Source organism: Ursus arctos, chromosome X, assembly GCF_023065955.2.
Source record: "Ursus arctos isolate Adak ecotype North America chromosome X, UrsArc2.0, whole genome shotgun sequence".
In the NCBI taxonomy this organism is placed as follows: Eukaryota; Metazoa; Chordata; class Mammalia; order Carnivora; family Ursidae; genus Ursus; species Ursus arctos.
The window spans coordinates 37,704,995-37,730,241 of NC_079873.1; the positions used below are offsets into that span (position 1 = coordinate 37,704,995).

At 36.9% G+C, this 25,247-nt stretch overlaps 1 protein-coding gene across 12 annotated transcripts in view; it reads left to right on the forward strand.

Moving 5' to 3' along the window:
• KDM6A (lysine demethylase 6A) overlaps positions 1-25,247 on the forward strand; it is a 200,846-nt gene that overhangs the window by 91,231 nt on the left and 84,368 nt on the right. For all 12 annotated transcript variants that reach the window (XR_008958921.1, XR_008958922.1, XM_026513341.3 and 9 more), the window contains 2 exons: positions 5,323-5,381; positions 14,588-14,708. Coding sequence is in view for 10 of the 12 variants with exons in the window: in XM_026513341.3 (XP_026369126.1) it covers positions 5,323-5,381; positions 14,588-14,708 (180 nt within the window). In the remaining 2 variants the exon portion in view is untranslated. The remainder of the gene's footprint in view (positions 1-5,322; positions 5,382-14,587; positions 14,709-25,247) is intronic.

Genomic DNA, 25,247 nt, shown 5'->3' on the forward strand with positions numbered 1-25,247 from the left:
TGACCCTGAGATCATGACCTGAGCCTAAACCAGGAGCCCCACGCTCAACCGACTGAGCCACCCACATGCCCCTAAGCATGTTTTCCTTTAAAATCATGATATGAGGGGGGTTCCTGGGTGGCGCAGTCGGTTTAGCCTCCGACTCTTGATTTTGGCTCAGTTCATGATCTCAGGGTCAAGGGATTGAGCCCCGAGTGGGCTCTGAGCTCAGTGTGGAGTCTGCCCCAGATTTTCTCCCTCTCCCTCCCCTTCTACACCCCCCCCCCCCACTTGCAGGCGCACATGCTCTCTCTCTCAAAATAAATAAAATCTTACTGTATGTCTGTGTCTGCCATTCCAGTGCCTGCCTGGTCTGATTTTTACACAGAGTTGCTGCTTGTCACTGTTTGGAGGATATACTTTCCTCTTACAACTTGGGTGGAGTGCAGGGATGGTCTACAAATGATCTGAGGAGAGATTAACAAAAGACAAAATTTGTTTACATGTGCATGCTGGAGTTGCTTAGTAAGGAGTAACTCCCTCAGTAGCCAGAGATAAAGATTTATATATAAACCTGACAAAACAGGGAGGAGTTTTAGGGCTTCACTGGGAAAGTATGGAATGTTCTATTGAACTTAAGAAAACTAGGTGGCAGGGTTAAGGCATTATTGTGAAGGTAGGGAAGGTTCTGTTGGACTTTTTGATGCTGATGGGTGGCTGAATTCCTACTTCCTCTGCTGAGGGTCAGTATTTTCCCTGTCAGTAAACTCCCTTGGAGGGGACTCATTAGCAGCTGTATTTTCAGGATGCTCTGTTTAGTTTAGATGTTTATTTCTGTGGCTGCTGATTTGTTCAAATGTTTTCAGGATAAGGTATTTTTCATACCACTTTGGTGGGCTAGTAATACCTTCATTACTCTGGGGACCATGACATACTAACAGAAGGAAGAAGAGGAGGAAAGGAAACATTTATGCACAGAAAGCAGCAGCTTTCCTAGAAACCCCTTGGTAGAAATCTGCTTGTCTGACTGGCTAGAACTGTGTCACATTGCCAACTTTATTACTCTTGTTTTCCAATCCACTTTACGTAAGTATGTTCATGAAAATGGAAGTAGAACCCTCAGTGCCCTTCCTTTCAATTTGGAAGTAGTCTGGGGAAGCTGAGAGAAGCTAAGGAACAGCTAGAAAGAATAAAGGTTCTAGTGTCCTAACTCCAGAAGAGTGCAGAGTGCTCCCCTTTCACAGCTAGGCCTGGAGCTCTGATTAGGGAGCAGGGCACTTAGGAGTTTTTAAAAATTTTTTATTATTTTAAAAAAGAATTTATTCGTTTATTTGAGAGAGAGATTGAGTGAGAAAGCACAAGTGGGGTGAAGGGGCAGGGGGAGAGAGAGAAGCAGGCTCTTCCCGCTGAGCAGGGAGCCTGACAAGGGGCTTGATCCTAGGACCCTGGGATTATGACCTGAGCTGGAGGCAGACGCTTAATCGACTGAGCCACCCAGGTGCCCCTAGGATTTTCTTTAAGAGCTATGTTGGGGATCAGTGAAAACACTACTATGGACTCTGGTATTGGTGAACTGCTAACTTAATGAACCACATCTGTGACAATAACTTTATCGTAGACACAGTATAAGAACCTTCAACGTAAGTTGATAGCAGTCTCATCAAGTTACAATTTCTTAATTTGGGGTTGTGATAGTTACTTTAAACAGTCAAGGTCAGAGGTTGGCAAACTTCTTTTGTAAAAGGCCAGATAGTAAATATTTTAGGCTTTTTTGTAAGCCTGGTAGTCTCTCCTTTGCAGCTATTCAGTTCTGCTGTTGGTGCTGGAAGCAGCCATAAACAATAAGTAAATGGGTGGGTGTAGCTATGTTCCAGTAAAACTTACTTACAAAAACAGGCGCCTGGCTGGATTTTGTCCATGTGCCATACTTTGCTGACTCCTGGTATGGATACTTTAACCTCTAAGTATTTGTATTGAAGTATTTGTATTGAAATTTATTAAATAGTACATTTCCCAGAAAGTTACTCCTCTAAGTCCTCATAGTATAGGTTGAATGAATGACTACATCATATTTAAATTAATTTCCATATCAGTGCCTTTGCTCAGGTCATCCTTTTGCATAGACCCATGTTTCTCAATGGGGATGCTATTGGCATTTGTGGTGAGATTGTACATTGGGAGGGAATTCATTGATTTAAGAGCATATAGCCATTCACACCTCCAGGTCACTGTTTCTAAAGATGGGTGATTTAGAACCCCTGGCTGAGATGGCTTGTTTTTCCTTCTCCTTTCCCAGCTATCTTTGAGAACAGTACCCAAGTACTACCTCTTTTCCTAGTCCTTACTATATATTTCATTAACTCTTAAATGGTTGTAGCTTGGAACATATTATTATGCACTTAATTTTTCATGATCTTTTGTCATTAAATTGTAAATTCATTGAGGATAGGGATTTTTGCTCACTACTCTCTTCCCAGTGCTGATAATTCTGCTGTGACTCATAATAGATGCTCAATAAAAGTTTGAATTACATTGTTTACTGTTAGGGAAAAATGAGATTTAATTCGTTACTGAGATACATAAGCTCCTGGTTAATAGGAGCCGTTCCTCATACTAATTCAGTGTCATCTAGGGAGCTGAGTTTAATAACTGAGCTTAAATACTGGGTGATTGAATTTACTAAACCTTTGGGCATCTGCTGTGTAGAAGGCATTGTGCTAGGTGATAAGAGGATACACACATGATTAGCATTCCTGCCTTTGTGGCATTTTTGTCTGATGCGATGGGGTTTAGTCAGTACACAAATAACAAAAATATAGTAGTTAAGAGTGAACTCTGGAGGCAGGCCGCGATTCAGTTCCTATGTCCACTACTTAATACCTGTCTTTTTGAGCAAGTTGTTGAATCTTTCTGATCCTTGTTTCTTTATTCTATAAAGGAAGCCTTCCACCACCTCATAGGGTTGTTAGAACCTTCAAAAAGAAATGATGATATTAGCATTTTGCATTAAATTAAGTTCTTACTATTAACAATGTCATAGGATAGAGACATTGTGCCCAGGCCAGATTTAAAGGTTGGGAAGATTACTTCTGGGTTGAGGTGGGAGAAGCAGCAGAGCTTCATGGGGAAGATGCCATTTCAAATGGATCTTAAATAATTGATAGAATTTATAAGGTGGCAAGGATATAGAGCAAGATTTCCTAAAATGGGAAGGATAAGCTAGGAACAAAGTAAGGACGTTGGGAGATGCCAGGTATTTCTCGAAAGCAGAAATTCTCCTCAGTAAATTCCACTACACCCCATACCACCTTCTCTGGGTAATTACCTAAATAGGTGAAAGATGTTAATCTGTTATTCAGCCATACTCCCTTCCCTGCCATTTCTCTCACCTAAGAAGACAGTTAGTTGTCTTCCAGATCTAGACTTTCTGGGTAGAACACTTCATGACTCTGAATTAACTACGCCTGCATTCTTAATATCACTGTTCTCCCCACTCCCCATCACCTGCACAGACTAGGTTGCATACTTCTTGACAGCAGGGGAAGCATGTTTTAATGTTGACTTGCTCAACACTTGAATATTGTCCCTGACACCTAATAAATGCTCAACTTATTTCAGGGGGTGGTAAATGAATGATCCTGATTAAAGCCAGTTCCAAGTAAATTTCAAAAAATTTTAAAAATATGAACTTTTGAAATAGATGTTGTCTGAGACCTTTGTGAATCCCCACATTTGTGAATACTCTTGTAGCATGTAATTTTCTCATTTGGAAAGCTGGGGGTAATGAGGATTTAATGAAATTAAGTCTTCATATTTATTACATTTTAAGATGTATTTAAACATTTTTCAGTGTTTCCAGAAAGGTACTTGAAATTCAGAGGAAGTGCACAATATAATCCTAGAACAAAGTTTAGTATTAAAAAAACCAACTGCAGGCCAAAAAGTCACCCAGCTGTTTACACTTTTGTTTACGCTTTAAACATCACTGATTCTTTTTCTCTAACCAGTGACTGATAGCAATTGTGGAATAAGTACTCTAGTCCCTCACACCTAGGGCAAGATGATTTAGGAATGTTCCACACTGTCTACTAGAGATCCCCAGCAGGATTGAGTTTCAGCTGTAAAACCAGTCATTCTGCACCCTTTATTGGCGTCCTTCCCTTCCCTGCCTCACTTCTCCACTTCCTTATTGGTATTTCCTAGGGCAACTTCCCAAATAAACTACTTATATTTGAAACCTTCTGTCTCAGGGTGTGCTTCTGGGGAAATACAACCCAAGACTGTATGGCAAGAAGCATTTTATTAAGAGTCTAAAATTTTCAGGTTTTAGAATATAGGTCTGTAGGAATTTCTTCACAAGGATCAGTGTGAAAGCTTTATGATTTTTTTTACACAGATAAGGTTTACTAGAACAGATTTGCTTATGTATTGGCAAAACACGTAATAGATACTCAAACGTTTGCCCTTTTTGAAAAAAGGGAGTAGCTAGCTGGTTCCTATTTGGAGGCCAGAGGTCAGAATGAGTCTGGATAAGCATCTTTCTGTTTTGTACTACAAAAGGAATCACTGATGTTTATTTGCTTTTTATTTTTAATTTTTTTAAAAGACTTATTATTTTTTAGAGAGAGCGAGCAGGCACAGTGGGGTGGGGAGAGAAGCAGAAGGAGAGGGAGAGAAATCTCAAGCAGACTCCCTGCTGAGTGGGGAGCCCACGCGGGGCTGGATCTCAGGACCCTGAGATGGTGACCTAAGCCAAAATCAAGAGTTGGACGCTTTACCGACTGAGTCACCCAGGTGCCCCAGGAATCACTGATGTTGAAGCCCCAAATGTAAATGGCTACGTGTCATTTTAGCGTGTGTGTGTGTGTGTGTGTGTGTGTGTGTGTGTTTAACACTAAAATTTGTCTAGGTTTATATTGTGCATTTCCTTTGACTTGTAACTACCTTCCTGGCAGCACTGAACATAAAATTAAAATCTAGTTAAAGAAACAAAGAACCAGAGAAAGAATACAGATGTAAGCAAGAGCGAAAAGGATAGCATAATCCAAACATTTTCACATCTTTCAGATGTGCCCATGGAATTCTGCTGATAGATTTTTTAAATTTCAGGAAAGGTTTGATTAAAAAGAAACCAGAGAATCTCTCCAAGTTGATTGGATTGTGTGCCATCTACTGACTCATCACTGTTACTTTGGTGTTCTAAAAATATATTGTAAATATATTGTAATGCAGCATAGTTTTAATAACTTAAAACATCTTTGACATGGTATTTTATATTAATAACATCATATGCATTAGACACAATTGGTTTTCCTAAAAGTCTCTTTTTCCTTTTATTTACAGAATGCTGCCTTTTTATATGGTCTTGGTTTGGTCTACTTCCATTACAATGCATTTCAGTGGTAAGTTGACATAAAACTAATAACTCCAGTTATTTCTAGTAAATGGCTTGTTTTGTTTGATACTGTGTGTGTATGTATAGTAAATACAAAGTATTTTAATGTCACTAAGCCTACGGTTTTCAGTAATCTCTTGAATTGATTAGATCGTTCCTTCAGAGATACTGACCCACTTTAGATTGTTAGAGTTATGTGTGTTCCTAAAAGAATATGGAATGAGATTCTGATTATAGAACGCTTAGGTTGGAAAGCTTTTGGAATTTCTCAGTCACTTATTATGGACCGGTGGTCCCCAGATTATTTGAACTGGAGAATGACTATGCTCTCACATCTCAAGGTCTGTGGGTAAATGATCTTTGATGACCAGCATGTTTACCTTTTCAAACTTTTAGACAAGATTGGCTGCTTTCCCCCTGCCCCAACACACACACTCCAGTATATATGCATGCGCACGCTAGTATTTTCCAATTTCCAGTAACTAGGCACCAGATTACAAGCTCTCATTTCTCTCATTGATAAAATAGGAATAATGGTACTATCTTCAGAGTCAGAGATTAAATATGATAGGAATATATAAGAATGTATAAACCGTAAAGTGTAGGGCGCTGTTGTTAAGGCCTTTGCCCCCTTGTTGTTTTTCTTGTTTATGAGACAAAGTAATAGTGTTCTCCAATGGAAATAACATAGAATTGGAGTTGGAAGATAGGTATTCTGGTCTCAGCACTGTCTCTTAATTGGATCTTGAGTTAAATAGCCTCCCTAGATCTGTTTCCTCGTGTGTGTGTGTGTGTGTGTGTGTGTGTGTGTGTGTGTGAGATTTTTTTTTAAGTGCAGTGTAGTCACTTGCCTTTTCTACTTCACAGAGTTTTGATGATCAGATGAGATAATTTGTATTTTGTAAACCATAAAGCCCTATCCAGACATTTTTTATTTGGAGCGTATCCAGTTTTGTCAGAGTCCCTTCTGTTCTCCATAATTTTAACCTGAGTGAATGCCGAGAGAGTCCAAAGCAAGGTTTTGACCAAAGGTTATAACCCTGTCATTGTACCTGTTGGGCATCCTGGGTATTTATTACAGAGCTTTTAAATATGTATTGGCAGTGATTCAGTACGGTTACCCTAAAGATGAAACTGTAGACATGGATGATTTTTCTATATGCTTTTTCTTTCCTCTTTGCTTTTGGTGCTTTTGGGTTTTGATCATCTGTGGAAGCACTGCGTTGTTGGAGAATACCCGTGTGTATATATAGAGTATTTTAATCATTCAGATCACTCATATTGTTTGTAAACTTCACAAAACTTTAATTGATCTTTATAAGGAAGCTTTGTAATTTTTTTCTCTTAAATTGTCCATTACTGTACAGCAATCCTGAACTTAAGCCTCCTAACCTCATGTCCAATACTTCATATTTAAAACCAAGGATAGATTAGGACTGTTTTAAAATAGTCTTAGTTTCTTGAAGATCCTATTCATAGAATACACAATTCTAAACTTTTAGAACCAGAAGTGGTCTTAGAGATAAGTTACTTTATTCCCTTAATTTTATAGATGATGACAGCAAGGTGTGTGTGTAACTGAATATTATGTAACTGTTTAGTGGCAGAAGAGAGGTTATAATGCTCAGATTGCCCAGTCTGATGTTTTTTCTATTGTACTCCGTCCCCAGGTTTGAGATTGACAGGTAGTTATTATTATTTTTTTTTATCAGTTTTCGCAATTGTTCTCCTGGGCACATTGGTACATTCTTTATGGCTAGCCAGAAGTAATTTAGGTGAAACCTGAGGCAAGGAACTCTACAGTTTAGTAATGGACATGTATACCACACACCAGCCGTTTTTCACCTACTTGTGATAACGTGTGAGCTCCCTGTAGATTGAAGATACAGACGTAAAATCAGTAATGAAGTAAAACCATCATCAGTTCAAAATTGGGTTACTTTTATAAATACGTGACCATGTCAACTTAGGAGACTTGTAGCTGTGGAACATTATATCATGTGATTCCTTATCTATGTATGATTTCTGTATCCTTCAGTGGACCTAAGAAATGAAACTGAATGATAAAAGGACAATGCAGTGTCTGAATTAACAAGTGCCCTCTGGTCTGTCGATCCTGTCCTGGTCACCACCATTTTCTCACGTCTTAAGTTTTAATTCTGGCTGCTTCCTAAAATGACATATTTCACACCCTGTCTGAATCCATCCTAGCTGTGTGTTTTCTCTCTTGCTGGTCACATGTTTTTTTCACAAATGCGTGTGTCCCATCCTTTAACTTACCTTGCTCTTTCTTGAACAGCTGCAGAATTTAGAAAGCATGAAGTAGTTGCCTGGTGAGTTTCAGAATACAGCCTTAAGTGTTAGGAACTTCCTTAGGTTAGGGACTGTGTTTGTGTTTTATTTGGTTTTATTTGTAAGTAGCTGTTAATTTCTGGGATCAGGCATTTTTCTGTTCCCTGAAATTATTTACATGAAAATTTGGGATATGTTGAAAAAATGTTTCTAGAGAAGGGCGTGTTATGCCCTTTTTTGTATTGTCAGCTCTAAGGATCCGTCTAGGATGTCTCAGAATGTTTTATCTTCAGTATATTTGTAATTTAAGTAAAATTTGATACTTGGTAATGGTGTCTGTTGGTGTTTGCTAGTTTAATAAGCATAATAGCATTTGGTGATAATGTATGCGGCCAGTGTGTGTGGGGTTTGGTGATGGTGACTTAATATAATTGAGAACAATTTTATTAAGTATAGTTTCATCTGTTAACTTGTTTGCCTTGTTTCTTGCCATATTCTGCCCATTGTTTCTTTTGGAGTTGATTTTATTGGTTAGCTTCTAGATCAGTTGTTATTTGGTCGGTTTTTCTGGTTTTCAGTTGCATTCCCTTCTTAGAGGAGCCCATGTCAGAAAGTTGTAGAGCAACTGTAACATCCTTATTGGACTTAGGTTGGTTATTCAGTTTTACTATTGATCCTACTCTGTATTGTGGGACCATAGTTTAAAGAGATGTCCAGAAGGGGAAAGACATAGAAGCACAAAGTAAAAATAGAAACATCAGAAAGCTGGAACCGGTCTTTATAAAGCCATTCTTGTACAGGTGCATGAATGCATGCCCATGCCTTCACTTGTTCTTGCTCTTGAAGGGGGGCACATTGCTCGGGGTACCTTGAATTGAGTTTCTTCTTGCCTTATAGTGAGAAACCTGTGTCCTTGGGTGAGAGGAATTGAAATACATACAGTAATAAATTATTACAGCTTACAGCCATACTTTTAAATATATCCATCAGAAAAGTCTTAAAATCCTCTCTTTCTAGCCTGCAACCTTTTGTATTCCCGTTGATCAATATCAGAAGTGGCTTACGGTGGCACATCTAAGAGATACATAATTCTGTGCTAAAGGCAAAGGATTTTGGAAATTAAGCTCCCAAATCTAATTGATAGGACTGGTAAGGAAATAAAGTGATTATTGTTGACATTAAAAAGGGTTGAATGAGGTGGAGGTGAGATTAGAAACAAAGAAGTATTAACACATTACAAGTGAAGTTTTTTTTAGGATTAATTCCTTAAGCACTGTACCAATCACAAATGTTCTTAGAAGTGTAGGAATATCTGTTCTCCATTGTGGTGACCACTTTGGGTGCAAATAAACCTAATATCTTTGTGATACTCCGTTGATCCTGAGGCTTGTCTAGCATGGAGTCTGGCAAAAACTTAATATTTAATAAATGTTTTTGAGCTATCATAATACAAAGTAATGCTCTTAGATGAAAACCGTAAGTATAGTCCCATTAAAATGAAACAGTTCATGTTAACATGTGTTGTTTATTATGTACACTTCTGTTTTGACAAAACTAGCATTTAACTAAGGCAGTTCTGGTAAAGTTATGCTTACCAGTGACACATAAATTGCCAGAGAGAATTTGGAAGGGTTTGGACTAATTAAGCTTCAGGGAAATTATGGATAAAAACATAAATCTTTGCAAGAGGGGAAGGAAAAAATGTTTCCCACTGTCTGGGATGATGAAATGAAGACTGGCTAAAGAGCAAAAAAAGCCACGAAGTAACACATTAGCAAATGACAATGTGAAGAACTCTTGTGTGATATTTCTAACTTAGCCTCACATTTAAGGTCCTCTCTGGTTCAGCCTCAAATGATCCTTCAAGCCTACTGTTCCCCTAAATATATTCTTTGTGTCAGTCACACAGTATTAACATTTTCCTGGAAACGTATTGAGCATTTTTTACCTATGTAACTTTGTGCCATTTACTGTGTTTGGTATGCCTTCTCTTACCATCCCCACCTTTTAAAATCCCACCTTGCCTGTTTCTTTGATTACTTCATCAAATCTTTCATTTGTCTCATTTTAAAAGGAACTTCTACATTTCATAATATCTGTGTGTGAAAGTATTTATGTGTTCTGTGTATACATGTTATTACTGATTTAGAGTTAGAATATTCTCCCTTTTATTAGTATGAAATGGTGTGGTATTAAACCATTTATCCCTTCAGATATCCCTGAGGGAAATCTCCAGACTCAGCTTTATTAGCCTTAGAACAGTTAAAAGTTTTATTATGTCTCTTTCCAAATGTACTGAAACTGTACTAGGGACATTTAGTTAATATCATTATTTTTACTAAGTTTGGTAAAGTCCTGCGGAAGTTTTTTGTTTTTAATGACTTTGTAGAAACAAAAACAAAGTGCATATTGCTGTGCATAATTATCATTGGCATTTTTTCTCAAAATCTAAAAGATGTAGTCTTTTATATCACCAAAATTATTGCTAGAGAATATGCTGTAATATTTGAAAAGTATAAACCTTTCCAGGCATTGTATCATGAAACTACTTTATAGTTCTGGGTAGCCATTTCTCATGTTCTAAAATTCTGTCATCAGAATACTGAGGTCAGCAAAATTTATATGCGTTGGTGTTTTTAGTCTAGTTTGTGGTGGCAGAGATCATGCTCTGGCTACATGCAGTTTGGTGAGGTGTGGTAAAATGATGACCAGAATGAGAATGTAGTCTGAATGATACAGTTTCCTCCACACACTCACCTGTTATACACACACACACACACACACACACACACACACCCTTTTTCCTTTTTTCCCCTAAGGTGGGGAAAAAACTGAGGAAGCACACAGGAAAGATGGGTAAAAAACTTGGAAAAGGAAATGAAAATGAACCTAAATAATTTTGTTAGATGAGAGGAGCTCAGTAAATAGACTGTGGAGCATTTCTGTCTCCTGCCCCCACGAGAAACCCAGTCAGCCAACTATAAAAGTGATGGCTTTAGTAAACATCTATTAAACTTAACTGTTTTCTGTATTATTTAAACAATTAAAGATAAAAGAGGAGCATGGACCTCAAGGAATAGGCCACTTGGAAAAACTGGAGATAGTATACCACTACATAGAGAATAAAATGATTTAATAATAAAGTGGACCTAATTGCTGGTTAACACTTAGCAAAACATAGTTGGTGTTGAGTTTGGGTGGTCAGTCTTTTAGGTAATAGTGGATTTAGGGTGAAATAGAAGAATGAAAATATTTCAGATCAGGAGACCATCTTGAGGCTCAGAAGCAGTGAAGTCAAGAGGGCCAGTATTTGTACAAAAAAATTCCTGAAATAAGCCAGGTCACAGCTGAGGAAGAACAGTGTTGGGTCATAACTGGGAATAGAGTTGAATAGGTACTAGGTACTGCTCACAGACCTTAAATGCTACATGGAGATTTGACTTGGAGTAACATGGTTAGTAGGCAATTACAGGAGGCATATGGTTGAGGAAGCATAGGTAAGCCAGAGCTGAGCCAGGGTGTCTTTAAAGAGCCTGTTTCAATAATCTAGTAATGAGATATTGAAGATTGGGTCTGCAAGGTATTGAATTTGAGGAAAACTTTGAAACAACTAGGAGAAGAACTTGATGATTCGATATATACTGGCTATACCATCTCATGGGCACTGTTTTTTTTTTTTTTTTTTAAGATTTATTTATTTATTTATTTATTTATTTATTTGAGAGAGAGAGAGACCGTGCGCGTGCGCGCCAGCAGAGGAAAAAGGAGAAGAGAGAGTTTTTTTTTTTAAGGTTTTATTTTTGGGGCACCTGGGTGGCTCTGTCGTTAAGCGTCTGCCTTCGGCTCAGGGCGTGATCCCAGCGTTCTGGGATCGAGCGCCACATCAGGCTCCTCCGCTGGGAGCCTGCTGCTGCTTTTTTTTTTTTTTTTTTTTTTTAAAGATTTTATTTATTTATTTGACAGAGACAGACAGCCAGCAAGAGAGAGAGAACACAAGCAGGGGGAGTGGGAGAGGAAGAAGCAGGCTCCCAGCGGAGGAGCCTGATGTGGGGCTCGATCCCAGAACGCCAGGATCACGCCCTGAGCCGAAGGCAGATGCTTAATGACTGTGCCACCCAGGTGCCCTGGGAGCCTGCTTCTTCCTCTCTCACTCCCCCTGCTTGTGTTCCCTCTCTCGCTGACTGTCTCTCACTCTGTCAAATAAATAAAAAAAATCTTTAAAAAAAATACAGTTTTTATTTATTTGTCAGTGAGAGCACAAGGGAGGTAGGGGGAATGGCAGGCAGAGGGAGAAGGGGGCTCCTTGATGTGGGACCCTTGATGTGGGCTCCTCGATTCCAGGACCCTAAGATCATGACCCCAGCCAAAGGCAGACGCTTAACTGACTGAGCCACCTAGGCATCCCGAGAAGAGAGAGTCTTAAGCAGACTCCAAGCTGAGCGTGGTGCCTGATGCAGGGCTCGATCTCACAACCCTGAGATCATGAACTGAGCTGAAATCAAGAGTCGGACACTTAGCCAACTGTGCCACCCAGGAGCCCCTCAGGGGTACTTTTAGTAGTCCTTAAAGAATAAATATAGGGTAGCTGAGAGTAGTATGTTGGAACATGTGTTTTTGCTTATAGGTTAATGGTGTGTGTGTGTGTGTGTGTGTGTGTGTGTGTGTGTGTGTGTGTGTGTTTAATTTCTAGTGTGTTAACATACATAGAAAACTTCTTAAAATAAACCGATGTTTCTTTGCACTTATGTGACGTTGTGAACTAAGTGGATACGATATCTGCACCAAAGGCACCTATGGAGTAAAACACCTCTACAAATTTAGGGATTCAGAGGAAAGGCTGGAAGCAGAAAGTAAGAGTAGGAGATAATTTCTCCCGAGGGCTTGCTGCAGATGTTCTGTGTTCTCCTCACTGCTTTTCTCACTTGCCCTTCCTTGAACAGTTTTTTTCTTAACTTCTTTTTTTCTCCATTTCTTTTCTTTGCTGTCTTCGACTTTTCTTTTTCTTTCATATCTTTGACTCAGTCCTGCCTGGGTTTTTTATTGGCACATGTGGACATTGCTTAGTTTTGACCATTCCACAAGAGAGTTGTCTGACCCATCTCATAAGTTAAGGTTCATTAGGATTTTATGAAGCATTACTCTTAATTTTTATTATAAAACATAACATACTTAAACATAACATACTAAAAAAATAAGTATACATCTTAACATGTTATTTATAAAGTAAACATTCATAACCATCATTTGGGTCAAGAAATAAAAAATTGCTGTTAGCCCAAAAGCTTCCCCCAAACTCCTGCATACCCTTTCCCAATTGTATCATGTTTTATTTGGCCTCATTTACAGCTGCAGTTGTTCTCTTCTTAACCTTTATATGCTGACCCCTACCCCCCAATAATTGCCCGTTTTATTAGAAGGTGGTAGCACTAGTCATGATCAGGAGAATAATAGAGGCCGAACTGCACCTCCTCTTATTAGAAAGCTTTGAGAAAAGTACAAAGAGAATGTCTTAACAACATGCAGATGAGTAGTTATGCAGATGAGTATCTTGAAGTCGGAGAGAAATAGAAAGCTGCCTTTGAATGAGATTGGTAATTTACACCAATTCTTTTCTGTCAGGTCTTTTAACTCCCTTCTTCTACCTGTACACATCAGATAATAAAACACATACACACCCACCCATTTAAAAAGCCATCTAACACATAGATCCCAACCTCCTCTTCAGGAAGTAAGTATTTTACCAGGTATAAAAGTATCTGATGCCAGAACTGTTGCCCCCACCCCCTCATGATAAACATTACCCTTTAGAACCCTTAATTTTATAATAACCATGTACATAGCCCCACACAGTTTTTTTGGGAAATAGATAATGCGTGAATCAAAATAAAGTTACTTTAAAGACATAGAGGGTATTGTGCTCTGTTTTGTGGTATAATATTTTGAATTTTTTATATAAAAGATTGACTTTCCTGTTGGAATCTTCTAAGATTCTAAATAGCCGCCTTTAAGATAAGTAGAGGCAGAGAATAGTTGATAAAAAGCTTTGCAAAGAATATATTAGTTGGTACTTGGGATAAGTCTTGACTAAATACTGTGGAGAGATTTAAAATGATGCTCAACATATTATATCTGCTATTATAATTGTCAAAATTCAAGGTAGACATTTTTCCTTGTCATGATTTTAACTTATTTTTTAGTAGGTATTATAGTTACGTGATCAAATTAAGGTGTATAAAAATGTATTCAGAGAAAAGTGTTCCCTCTTTCTGCTTGTATTTGCTCTACTGGTAGTCAAGACCATTTATAAAAGTTAAATTGTGAATTTGGGGCAAAAATAGACTGATAGATCAATGGAAAGTGATAGATGATAGAGAACCCAGAAACAGATCTACATAAATATGGACATTTGGTTTAGGACAAAGTGACTATGGAAAAAACGAACTCTGACCTCACACCATATAAAAAATAAGGTACATATGGATTGTAAATCTAAATATGAATGACAAAGTTTTAAATGAAGACTTATTCTTACAGAATAGACTAGAAACAGGATTAATCTCTCCTCTTTAAAAACAGAACTATCTGCCCCACCCTTCTTTCCCCTAGGAAATTCCAGAAACAATGAAATCCGTTATTTAAACTGAGAATTTTATTAAGCCATAAAATACTATTTGAATAATTGATTATACATTCATCTGATTTTCCTTTTCCCTTTATATTAAATTAGGTGATACACATTCAATTATACAAAAGACCCAGGTGCCACTTCCCAGTCTTTTTTTTTTTAATAATACATTCACGTAAAACACATTTTCTTTAAAACTGTGTTGCGTAAAGCAGAAGTAAGTTTTACTGTGCTACCAAGCAAAAATTCATGCAAGTGTTAAAAAGTTAAGATATCTTATGTCTATATTCTTTCAGGGCAATTAAAGCATTTCAGGAGGTGCTTTATGTTGATCCCAGCTTTTGTCGAGCCAAGGAAATTCATTTACGACTTGGGCTTATGTTCAAAGTGAATACAGACTATGAGTCTAGTTTAAAGGTAGGTTATTGGGTTTTTTCCAAGATACAATGTTTCATTTTGTGCATTTTTGGGGGGGATGGGTTGTTAAATATTAGAGCATTGAGAAATGTTGGAATTTATATTGGCACTTCATAAGAAAATTTGAAAATTTAGGTGAAAGAACTGTTTATCAGCTATGAATTGGAAGATACCCAAGGTTGGGTTTCAGGGTACAAAGTAGTTATGCCTAAGACATAGGTAGCTGATGATACCATTAAACTTTTCTTTAGTTTTAAATGAAGTCTGTCATCAGGAAAAGTTGAAGGTTTCAATCTCAGTTTGGACATCTAAATCCGTCCACTATAAGTGATTGGCCAGCATAGAGGTCAGGTCCAGCTTGCTTAGTGGTACTGTGTCTGTGATCCCATCCTGGCCTGTTTGTTTGCACGGGTCTCGCTAGAGATCTGTCGACCTCTACCAGCAGGGCACATCTCATATCTAAATTATTAAAAAAGTATTCTCTGCAAGTCATTTGAATTGCTGGTTTGTGAATATAAACATTGTTAGGAAAAGATAATATGTTGTTGGTTAAATATTTTACTTACTGTGGAAATTTGATATTTCTCAATTTTTTAATTAAGTTTCTTGTGCTGTCTATGCCATCACTTTAGAACTTACTGGGCTTTTCATAAAAATACTGCTTTCCTGCGCAACAAAAGCATTGCTTTTTGAAGGATTAGAAGTTCTAGGAAAAAGTTTAAGTTCTTGTGAATTTAAAAGTATAATGGTTGCCATGTTCTAAATATCTCCCTTGCAGATTATCTTGATCCTGAAGGGCAGGGAGGGAGATAAAGAATGATAAAGAGACTTTACAGTAGGTTGTAATTTGAATTCACTAATAAGGTACTACTGAAGGTTTTTTAAAAACTGTATGTAATTGTTCTAGAGTTTTAAAGTAGACAATTATGCAACTACTGTTTCTATCTTTCATGAGTTTATAAATAAGAACAATGCTGATGATATGAAAGAGTGATATACAACCAAAAACACTAAAACAAGTAGATTGTGAAGTATTTCGATTACACAGTTGTCAAAGGTAAGTGCAGTTTGAGGAATTGGCACCGAGGTAAAATTAGGTAGTGTGGTGAGTAAAGGATACCTGGAAATTGCCAGATTTCCTCAAATACAGAACAGCGCTTCTCAAACAATTGACCCTTGAACACGTGGGGGTGATGGGCACCAACCTCACCCCCCAGTTGAAAATCTGTGTGTAAGGACTCAACAGTGTAACTACTAATCTTACAATGAAGTTTTTTCCTAGAGAGAAGGAAATGTTATTAAGAAAATCATAAGGAAGAGAAAATACATTTATGCAAAAAACCCTGTATATTAAGTGGGTCCATGGAGTTCAAACCTGTGTTTAAGAGTCAACTGTATACTATGGGATGTGAGTGGGTTTGAAATGGAAAATAAGTTCAGATATTCCACCTTGGATATTTTAACCTCCTCTTGGACATTCACAGTATATATTAGCTAACAAAGATTCTTAAAATGTCTGATAATACAAAATAAACGTATTTGATCATTTTATATTGTCACAATATAACTGTTACGTGTGGCAGACATGTTTTTGATAGCAGCTTGGTAAATGTTGCTCAGGAAATATATTTGAGTAGAAAAAAATAATCAGATAATGTCCCATTATAGAATTCGGCTGTCTCTGGACATCAGTACAGTAGTGTCTTACATAATTCTGTGGATGCAGAGCTCTTGTTTCCACGAAAGTGGCAATACTTAAAATCCTTTTTACTCGAGGGAGCGGTGTTGGCCAGTGTTCCATGGTGAATTGAAAGTGTTCCTGCTTATTCAGTTTCAAGAGAGACTTCCTGTGTACAACTTTTGTTTGTTCAGGCATAAAGGCTAACCTTCAAGTTCTAGCAATTTCGGCAAAATTGTTTTAAGTTAAGTATAGTCGTCTTGTTAAAATACTTGATAATCATCCTGATGTTTATTTCATTTGTGTGAACAGAGAAAAGAATTTTAGGAGTCCTTGCTCTTTCTCTTCCCCATAATGAGAAGGTTGCCTTTGATTTTTATCTCATTTTGACATCAGCTTTTTTAAAGGCTTCTCTCTCCAGTGTTCCCTGTCTGTTTTCAAAAGGAGAATTTTAGGCATCCTCATTTTTAGTCAGGGAGGAGGTATTTCAGCATAGTACTCTTAAGTGCTTAGCATTTAATGCAAATGAAGGTAGGAATCAGAAGGAGTGATATGTCCCTCTCCCCCTAGGTGGCCTCCAATTTTCCTAAAGTGGACTGGCTAGTACTTTAGTTCCATATGGATAGATGTGGAACCTCTGATGACTTTTCCACTACTGAAGCTGTTTCCTAGAAGCTCATTTATTGGTATAGATAACCAGAAACTTCAGAAACTCCCAACTGAAGCTGAAAGTAGCTTGTATAATGTCAAGTATAGCCTTTAGGATTGGTTGATTGAGCTGGTCCAGGGTTTCATCAAGGATTCATTTTCTTCTCTGTTCTGTATTGGCTTATTCTTAAGGCTGGCTGCCAGGTGCAATCAAAGTGAAATGTAGAAAACCCTAAAAACCCCACCAGAAAACTACTAGAAGTAATAAATGAATTCAGTAAAGTCATAGGATACAGTCAAAGTGAGATGATTAATTTTTCATGTCTCATATTAGAAAGATACTCTAGAGTAGTGGTATAGGTGCTTAGTATAGTGCTGGCGTATGATAAGTGCTCAGTAAATATCTGATCATCATGCGTCATAAAGGAGAAAGATCCTGATTCCCTGTTGATCTCTTCGAGAATACTTTTCTGGCCAATGAGATGCGAAGAAATGGGCCACTGGCCCTTCTCAGTTGATTCCTTATCAAAGATGTGGTTGCTCTTAGACCAGTTAGCCCCAGTTTTGGAGCAGGGCTCAATTCCCTAAATACACTGTTCTGTTTAATGGAGGAGCGAGGGGTGGGTGGGTAAAAAGATTATTTTGGTGTGGGGTGGTGTGGGCAGTCTGTCCATTATATAGTTCAGGTCTTTTCCACCTCATTTTCTTTCCCTACGCTTGAAGAGGGATATAGCATATACAGGTTTTCGACGATAAAATTCAGTTTATTTTCATAATAGATTTCTTATTTTCACCTACACATGAAATGGATTCCAGGGCCTCCTTTTTTATTTGTATCCCTGGTAATAATTTTTTTACCAAAATGGATCTCTGAAACAGATTCATTCTGTTTTGGTACTATGTAAACACCTCAGAGCAAGCACATTTGGTTTCAAAATTTGCCATATGACAAATTGTGTGACCTTGGGCAAGATGCTTAACTCTTGTGATCCTCTTTGTGTCTGTAGTACTGGAGTAACTGTTCCCACTCTACACGATTGTAAAGATTAAATTTATATACGTACGTACATATACATACATGCACATATATATACATATATACATAGAGATATATGAAAGTATCTGACAAGTTTTTTCAGCCCCCTTTTTTAGTTTTCAGTTTGTCTACTATATCTATAACTCCTCAGTTTGGGACCAGTGTAGATACTGTTCTTGAAATCCATTTTCCCATCCTAGAATTAAATACTTGTATTTTTGCTACTCTGCCCATCCTCAGAAATGTGAAGTTAATGCCCAGCTTACTTTTCAATGATAGGTTTTACTTTTCCTTTAAATTGGCCAATAAAGATTTCATGTGTTTAGTGAGTGGTGGGGGTATCAATTCTTAATTTATTAACTAGTTTAATATTATCTGAACCAGAGTCCATTCCAGGGTGACATTTCTACATGGTATTTGTTGCTTTTCTTCCCTGCTTTAGATAATATCCCCCCTAGGTGGGTTTGGTTGCCTCTTTAACACCATATAATTAATTCAGAATTTTATTTCATTACTTTTTAATGGTGTTAATGATAATTGCTTATATTATATATTTGAGGCAGTGTATGATCATTACTTCAATAAAAGTACACTAATTTTGACAAATAGTTTTATATAATGCCTCTAATTTTCACATTCTAGTAGACCCTTAATTATTTCCTTCATGTGAAGGAAGGAAATGCAAAATAAGATGCAGTAACACCCATATTCTTCAGTCAGTTAATGCCAGTGCATTTATTTAATTTAATGAAGATTATGTAGAAATTCCCCTAATATTTACATATTTAAGTTTCCCTAGACTTTGTCAACATTGGAATTTATTTGGATTTTAAAGGTAAAGAGTGTGGCTTTTTAGTGGGATCTGTGGGTAATTGGCTGGATACCAATATAAGTTTCTTCATAATTTGATATTTAAAGATGGTAAGTGCTGATTTGAAGGGTTAATAATGAAAGAGTTAGGAAGATGAGAATTGCAAAGACAATGCAAAGGAAATGGATTGAACTCAAATGAGACTTGGATGTTAGTTTGGTATTGTACCAAGTGCTTAGTGTTTCTTGAATAGATAAATGGAAGGGGCTATAAAATGATAAATGCCTCTCATAGGATGGGCTGGAAAGATGGGAGTGGTGCTGGAGTGGCTGGCTTTATTTATCACCTTTAACAGAATTTTTTTTCTAGACAAACTGCCAGTGCATTTGTTTTCTCCACATGTTCCTGTTCACCAGTTCATTCAGCTTGTCTCCCTTCTACTTTTAAAGGCGACATGAAACGACTGAGTGAAATAGCATTTCCACTTTCTTTTTACCTTACTCTTCTCCAGGAACTACTTCATTTCCAGGTTTCTGATTTGATCTTAGACCCTTTATAGACTTGGGACTTTTATTGTCATTTTTTTTTTTATGCCAAGATATTAAGGCAAAAGGAATAAGGCACGAGGACATAGATTTCCTTTTAGAAACCACTTTTGGAATCTGTGAAAATGCCTCCTGTCATTTATTACTTTATTTTTTAATGTAGAATACATGAATCATTTCATTTAATTAAGATACTGTGAACTCTATGCATTATAAAAATACTTGCTGAGAATTTGAATGCTAGCTATTTAATTAGTTTTAACTGTGCCTTAAGTTTCTAAGATACTTGTAATATTTCTTTGTTGAAGTTTTAACAGCGTATTTTTATTAGTTCAGTTGTCTGAAGATCATGAAAGTTGCTGTTACTTCTCCATGCCTGCCCCTGCCCTGTTTAATACTTCATGGTGCTCAATAGCTTAACTCTCCCAGCTGGCATTTTGAAAATTTGAATTCTTTAAAAATTATTTTATTTAGATAAAATTGACATATAACATTGTGTAAGTCCTAAGTGTCCAACATGTTGATTTGATAATTTATATATTGCAGTGTGATTACCACTGTAGCGTTAGCTGGCACCTCTGTCTCATCACAAAGTAATTATTATTATTAGTTTTTTTTGTGATGAGAACAATGAAGATCTAGTTTCTTAGCAGCTTTGAAGTTTAAAATACAGTATTATTGACTGTAGTCTCTGTGCTGTGCATTAGCTCTCTGGGACTTAGCTATCTACGAGTTGCACGTTTGTGCCTTTAAACATCTCCCTAATTCTCACATCGGCAGTAGAACTCAGCTTTACCTGAATGAAATATCACTGCTCCTTTTGGCAAAGGATGGTCATTACTGTTTACTTTGTCTTCTGTCCATTTTTACTTATTTGTGGGCAAAAATCATTGCTCTGCTCATTCCTTTTCCCTCTACTCTTCAACTTGTACTTTACCTTTTAATCTTTCCTAGATATTATTCTCTTTTATGAGATGATCTCCTAATTGGTTTATCTAGCCACTGCATAATGCTTTCTCCACTTCACTCTGCCTGACCAGTTTTGTTTTTCCATTTGATACTTATTTCTGCCCTGGGTTCTATTACATACATACCTTTAAGCGTGAAGTAGTATAAACAGCAGAAGTACTTCAGTTCCTCCTTGAAAATGTATGTTTGGAAAGGACATGACTGCTCATAGATGTGCAGTCACCATTCTCTGATTTGGAAGAGTTAGGCTGAGTCCAGGTTTCCCAGTTCAGTTTTCTCCTCAAATACATTTTAACTACAAGAAATCATTTCTAATCAAAACATATTTTTTTTTGGTGTTTACCCATAACCAAGTAAATTTATGTTGTAAATATTTGGTCTTCAAATGCAACTTTATGAAACATTCAGTGTGTCTAATGCCACATTAAAAAAAGAGGTTATGTTCCAAAACAACATTTTATCCCCTTTATAAAATATGTATCATGTTTGCCTTGTATTTGTTACTGGTGTAAATATCAGCCTCAATTTTGATGTGAAAACAAATTGTACACTACTAGATTTAAAGAATTTGGGAAAGAAGTCATTCCGTATTCTGATCCTTTGTATACACGATGAGACGCATACTAGAACCAGTGTTTTAAAATTTCTAGTCAGTTGTATACCTGTACTTTTGTAAATTACGATAGAAATGAGTTGAGAGACTAGGTAAGACACTGTTACAGGAAAAAAGATGAGCAAGATCCATGGGACAAATGGGTTCTCAGTGGATGGATGGATGAGAGGTAACACATTCTATAGATCTTACAGAGTTAATTGGAAATAGATTCTTCATTTATTGGCTTAATTCATTCTTCTTTTAACTAAAGTAGGTGATAAAGTAGCAACAGGTTTTGGGATTGGAAAGTGGAAAGGCTCTGAGTGGCAGTGGGTCCTTTGGGAGTATATTGACTTGGAAGTACTCAAGGGATATTAGATGTCGGTATAGACAGGCAGAAGTTTGGAGCTATAAAGAAGGGCTGTGAAAAGAAGTAAGATTTTGAACATCTTCAGTATACAGTGTCTTTTCTTTTACTTTTTTGTTAAGGATACTTTTGGAGGACACCAGATTGGAAACTTCTTTTTTGAGTGAAGAGTGCCAGGATCCATTAGCTAGCTATTAGTTACTGGTGTGCAGTAGAGTTTCTCCTCAAAACAGTTGTAATAACCTTGTATTACAGAGAATCAGAAGAACTTGAGTTTGAGGGCTTTGAAAGAACCTTAATCAGATCAGCTTACCCAGCAGTGTGACTCAAGCCCTACCAGAACTTTCCACTTTCAGTTCTGTATCTCATTTTCGGAGATCAAAGCCCTAAAGTACCATCACAGCCCAGGACCTTTCCCTAGTCTCATCCATTTATCATAGACTATTAGGTTTAGGAATGAAGTTGTTGGTTTTAATTCATAGTTTTAGAATTGTGGCAGTCTGTAACGATGAAAAAGAAAAAATGACTTGATTTTCAAGAGTACCCAGCATATCTTGCCTCTTCTCACTTAAAATGGCCCATAAAACCAGTTCTCTTTCGTAAGGGCTTTGTAAAAATAAGTTTTTTCCTCAGCCTGAAGTACCTCTTTTCTTTTGTTTCTCATCTCCATCTTTTGGATTCTGTTATGGAATTGTGTTTTAAACTTCTAATAGAACATTCATTTCAGCGAGCTGTGCATTTAGTTCTGTAGATGTATAGCAATAGCAGAGTACCTGGTGTTGCGAACGTTTTATTCCTAGAAGGCGTTGTCTACACTAACTGAATAGAGACAACAGTATCGACTACACACACCTTGTCTGCATAGTCTGAAGTAAAGTTTTTTGGGGCAAGTACACAATTTAAAAACTAAAATAGTGGCATTTAACCCTGATTGTGCATTGGAATAACTTGTAGAGGGTAGAGGCTTTTTTTCTGGTTTACAGGGTGTCAGGCCCAACCCACTGAGTCAGAACATCCAAGATTGGATCTGGAATCCAAACATTGCTCTAAATTTTAATAACTTATATACACACAAATAATTTGTTAATTACCAAAAAAGTTATATCACTGCTTATCTTCAGGATTGGGAATATAGTTGAAGAGGTCTACAATTGAAAAGATTCGTGAGATAATCACGGACTATACAGCTAGAACTAAAACAATTGAAAGAGAAATAAAGTCTTGAAACCTGAGTTACATGTTACTTACATGACTATAGATTCTCCTCTAGTTAGAAATCAAGTTCCTTAGTCTGTATAAAGCAAAATGCTATGAAGTTATTTTGAAATACTGAAGAAGTCAAAAGCTTTTAAAACAAAAGGTGATTTGGTAATAAAGATGTCAACAGAAATTGTTATGAATAGATCCTTTTTGTTATATTGGACCAGAAGTGCTCTGTAAAAACAAAATCACCATAACATTAAAAAAAATGTATTAGGTAAATCTTGCTTGGAAATTAATTTTCTGTAGAATGCTTTCTGCCTTGAGGTTTGTATGTAGTCTTTGAACTGCAGAAGCCTCTACCGCATGGTAACTATTTCACACAGCAACAGTCGGTTTCAGTACTGCAGTATTTCTATGTGAGGTGCAAATGTTTCTTAGCTGCTTCTCTTGGTTGCAGGGATAGGTCCTAGATATTTTACCATGGTATTTTCAGATCTCGGGGCTGATTATTATAATTGATATTCATTTCTGCTGGCTTATATGTTAATAGGTACATCTGTTTGCAGCTGGGAAATGAAACTCTGAGGTCATGTCGTCCCCACCCCAGTCCCTCATATCTTGTCAGTTTACTGGAAAGTGTATCATTGTTTTTCTTTTTATGGGGTAGTTTTATGTGGCTTTTCTTAGTTTCTTATACTTAATAATTATTCTATAAATCCCTTCATTCTCACATGTATGTTTTTGAATATATACTCTGTTGCAGGGTAATTTTTTATATTGTCGCTGTTTGGAAATGTTTAATATTTCATGATGTGGTGGATTTGAAATGATACATCAATGGCTTCATTGGTGCTTTTGAGATTGATTAATACTTATATAAGACGTGGTCCAGAATTGCTTCTGCCAGGTTTCATTGCAGGACGCTTGCATATTGATAGATGAAATGTAGTCTAGGCAATTCAAATTATGCATCTCTCTGCTCTTTGAGAGATGTTGTAACAGTAAAAGTAAAATACTGCCTTCTTGAAGACTTTCTTTGCAGGTCAGTTTGTATCCTTTGATGGCTCAGTTAGGAAAAGTCTGTCTTGTCTTCTCTGTGTATGTGGACAGGATAGATGAGACTCAGAAAAGTGGTGCAGTCTGAATGTGTGGCTACTGTGCTGCTCTTTTTGTCCAGGGGAAGACAACTGGTTATGAAGCGAGCTTTGCTTTCATAGTGCTCACTTTTTATTTTCTTTAGTGAGGTATAGTTGACATACAGTGTTAATAAGTTAGATTCAGGTATACAAATACTCTTTAAAATACTCTCGTTTCTATTGCTGTGGTAGCACACCAAAGGGATGTTTGGCGTTTATACAGTCTGCTTAGTAGGCCAAGGGAGAATAATTATAGGCAGTTCTTTGTTTTATTTTTAATAAAAGCAGTTCTTAAAGTGTTCAGACGTTGGGGTTTTTTTTCCACTTAGTCAACCATGACAAATAACTTTCACTTTTGTTTCGTTGACCATTGTATTCCTAGAGCCTGTATTGTCCTGAGGCAGTATAGATACTTGACAAACATTTGTTGAATGGATTAAATATTGCATATTTAAGGTTCATAGTCATTTTGTTAGTGGTTTGCCCATTCAGAATATTACAGCCCTTAAATTTTAAAGAGCACCGCAAATGTAGTCTAGCCTCATTATGCTTGCGCATAACAGACATCTGTGAAGGAATATGATAGCTACTGTGTTCATACCAAATGATGCCTTCTAATCTTTCTTTCACTGTGACACTGGGTAGCTGACATTCGTTTACTTTTGTTATTGAGGGTTCTAGTTGACCAAGTGCAGTTCTGTTCATTCTTTGTTGAGGTAATAGTACTGAAAGCTTGCTAATGATTATTTCTCTTGATAAAGTCTTTTTGAGTTTATATCTGGAAGTTGTCATTACGCATGTCAATTTTCAGTTTGTTCAGTACTTATAAAAAATACAACTATTTAGATATTTGGATTGTGGATAGGAACAAGCTTATTGTGGTCAATCTTTAAAAATGGGTTTATACTTAACGCTGTTGATTACTTTTAATGCTAAAATCTTGTAGGGACTCAGAAAATTTGAATATACATATATGGAAGTATTTTTTAGAAGAGCTCAGAGAGATTTACTTTTTTATCCTAGGGATTTTATACCTTTTTTACCCTAAGGATCTTATACCTTAGAGTGTATACTACACTCTAGTACTTGTTTTTTTTTTTTTTTTCTTAGTTTATATACCAGGTTTAAGGTTGGTAAAGTAGATGTCAAATGCTGCTCAGTGTTCTTGATCATGATTTGTGTTCTTAGAAATTAATGTTATCCATTGAATTTTAACATGTATTTTTTGGGTAGGCTGATATGATGTTATTATACATGGATATTGTAAACTGTTAGTGGTTTAATATTGCCTACACAAATAATAGTGCATGCATTCTAAAAAGATAATTGTATTTCATAGATGAACTTCAACACAGGTGATTTAATGTATTCTTGGTAGTATTTCAAATAGTTTTAAAAGGTACTAAGTACAGGGTTGCATGGGTAGCTTAGTTGGTTAAGCTTAACCACCGGTTAGGCGTCTGCCTTAGGCTCAGGTCATGATCTTAGCGTCCTGGGATGGAGCCCTGCTCAGCGGGGTGTCTGCTTTTCCTTCTCCCTCCCACTGCTTGT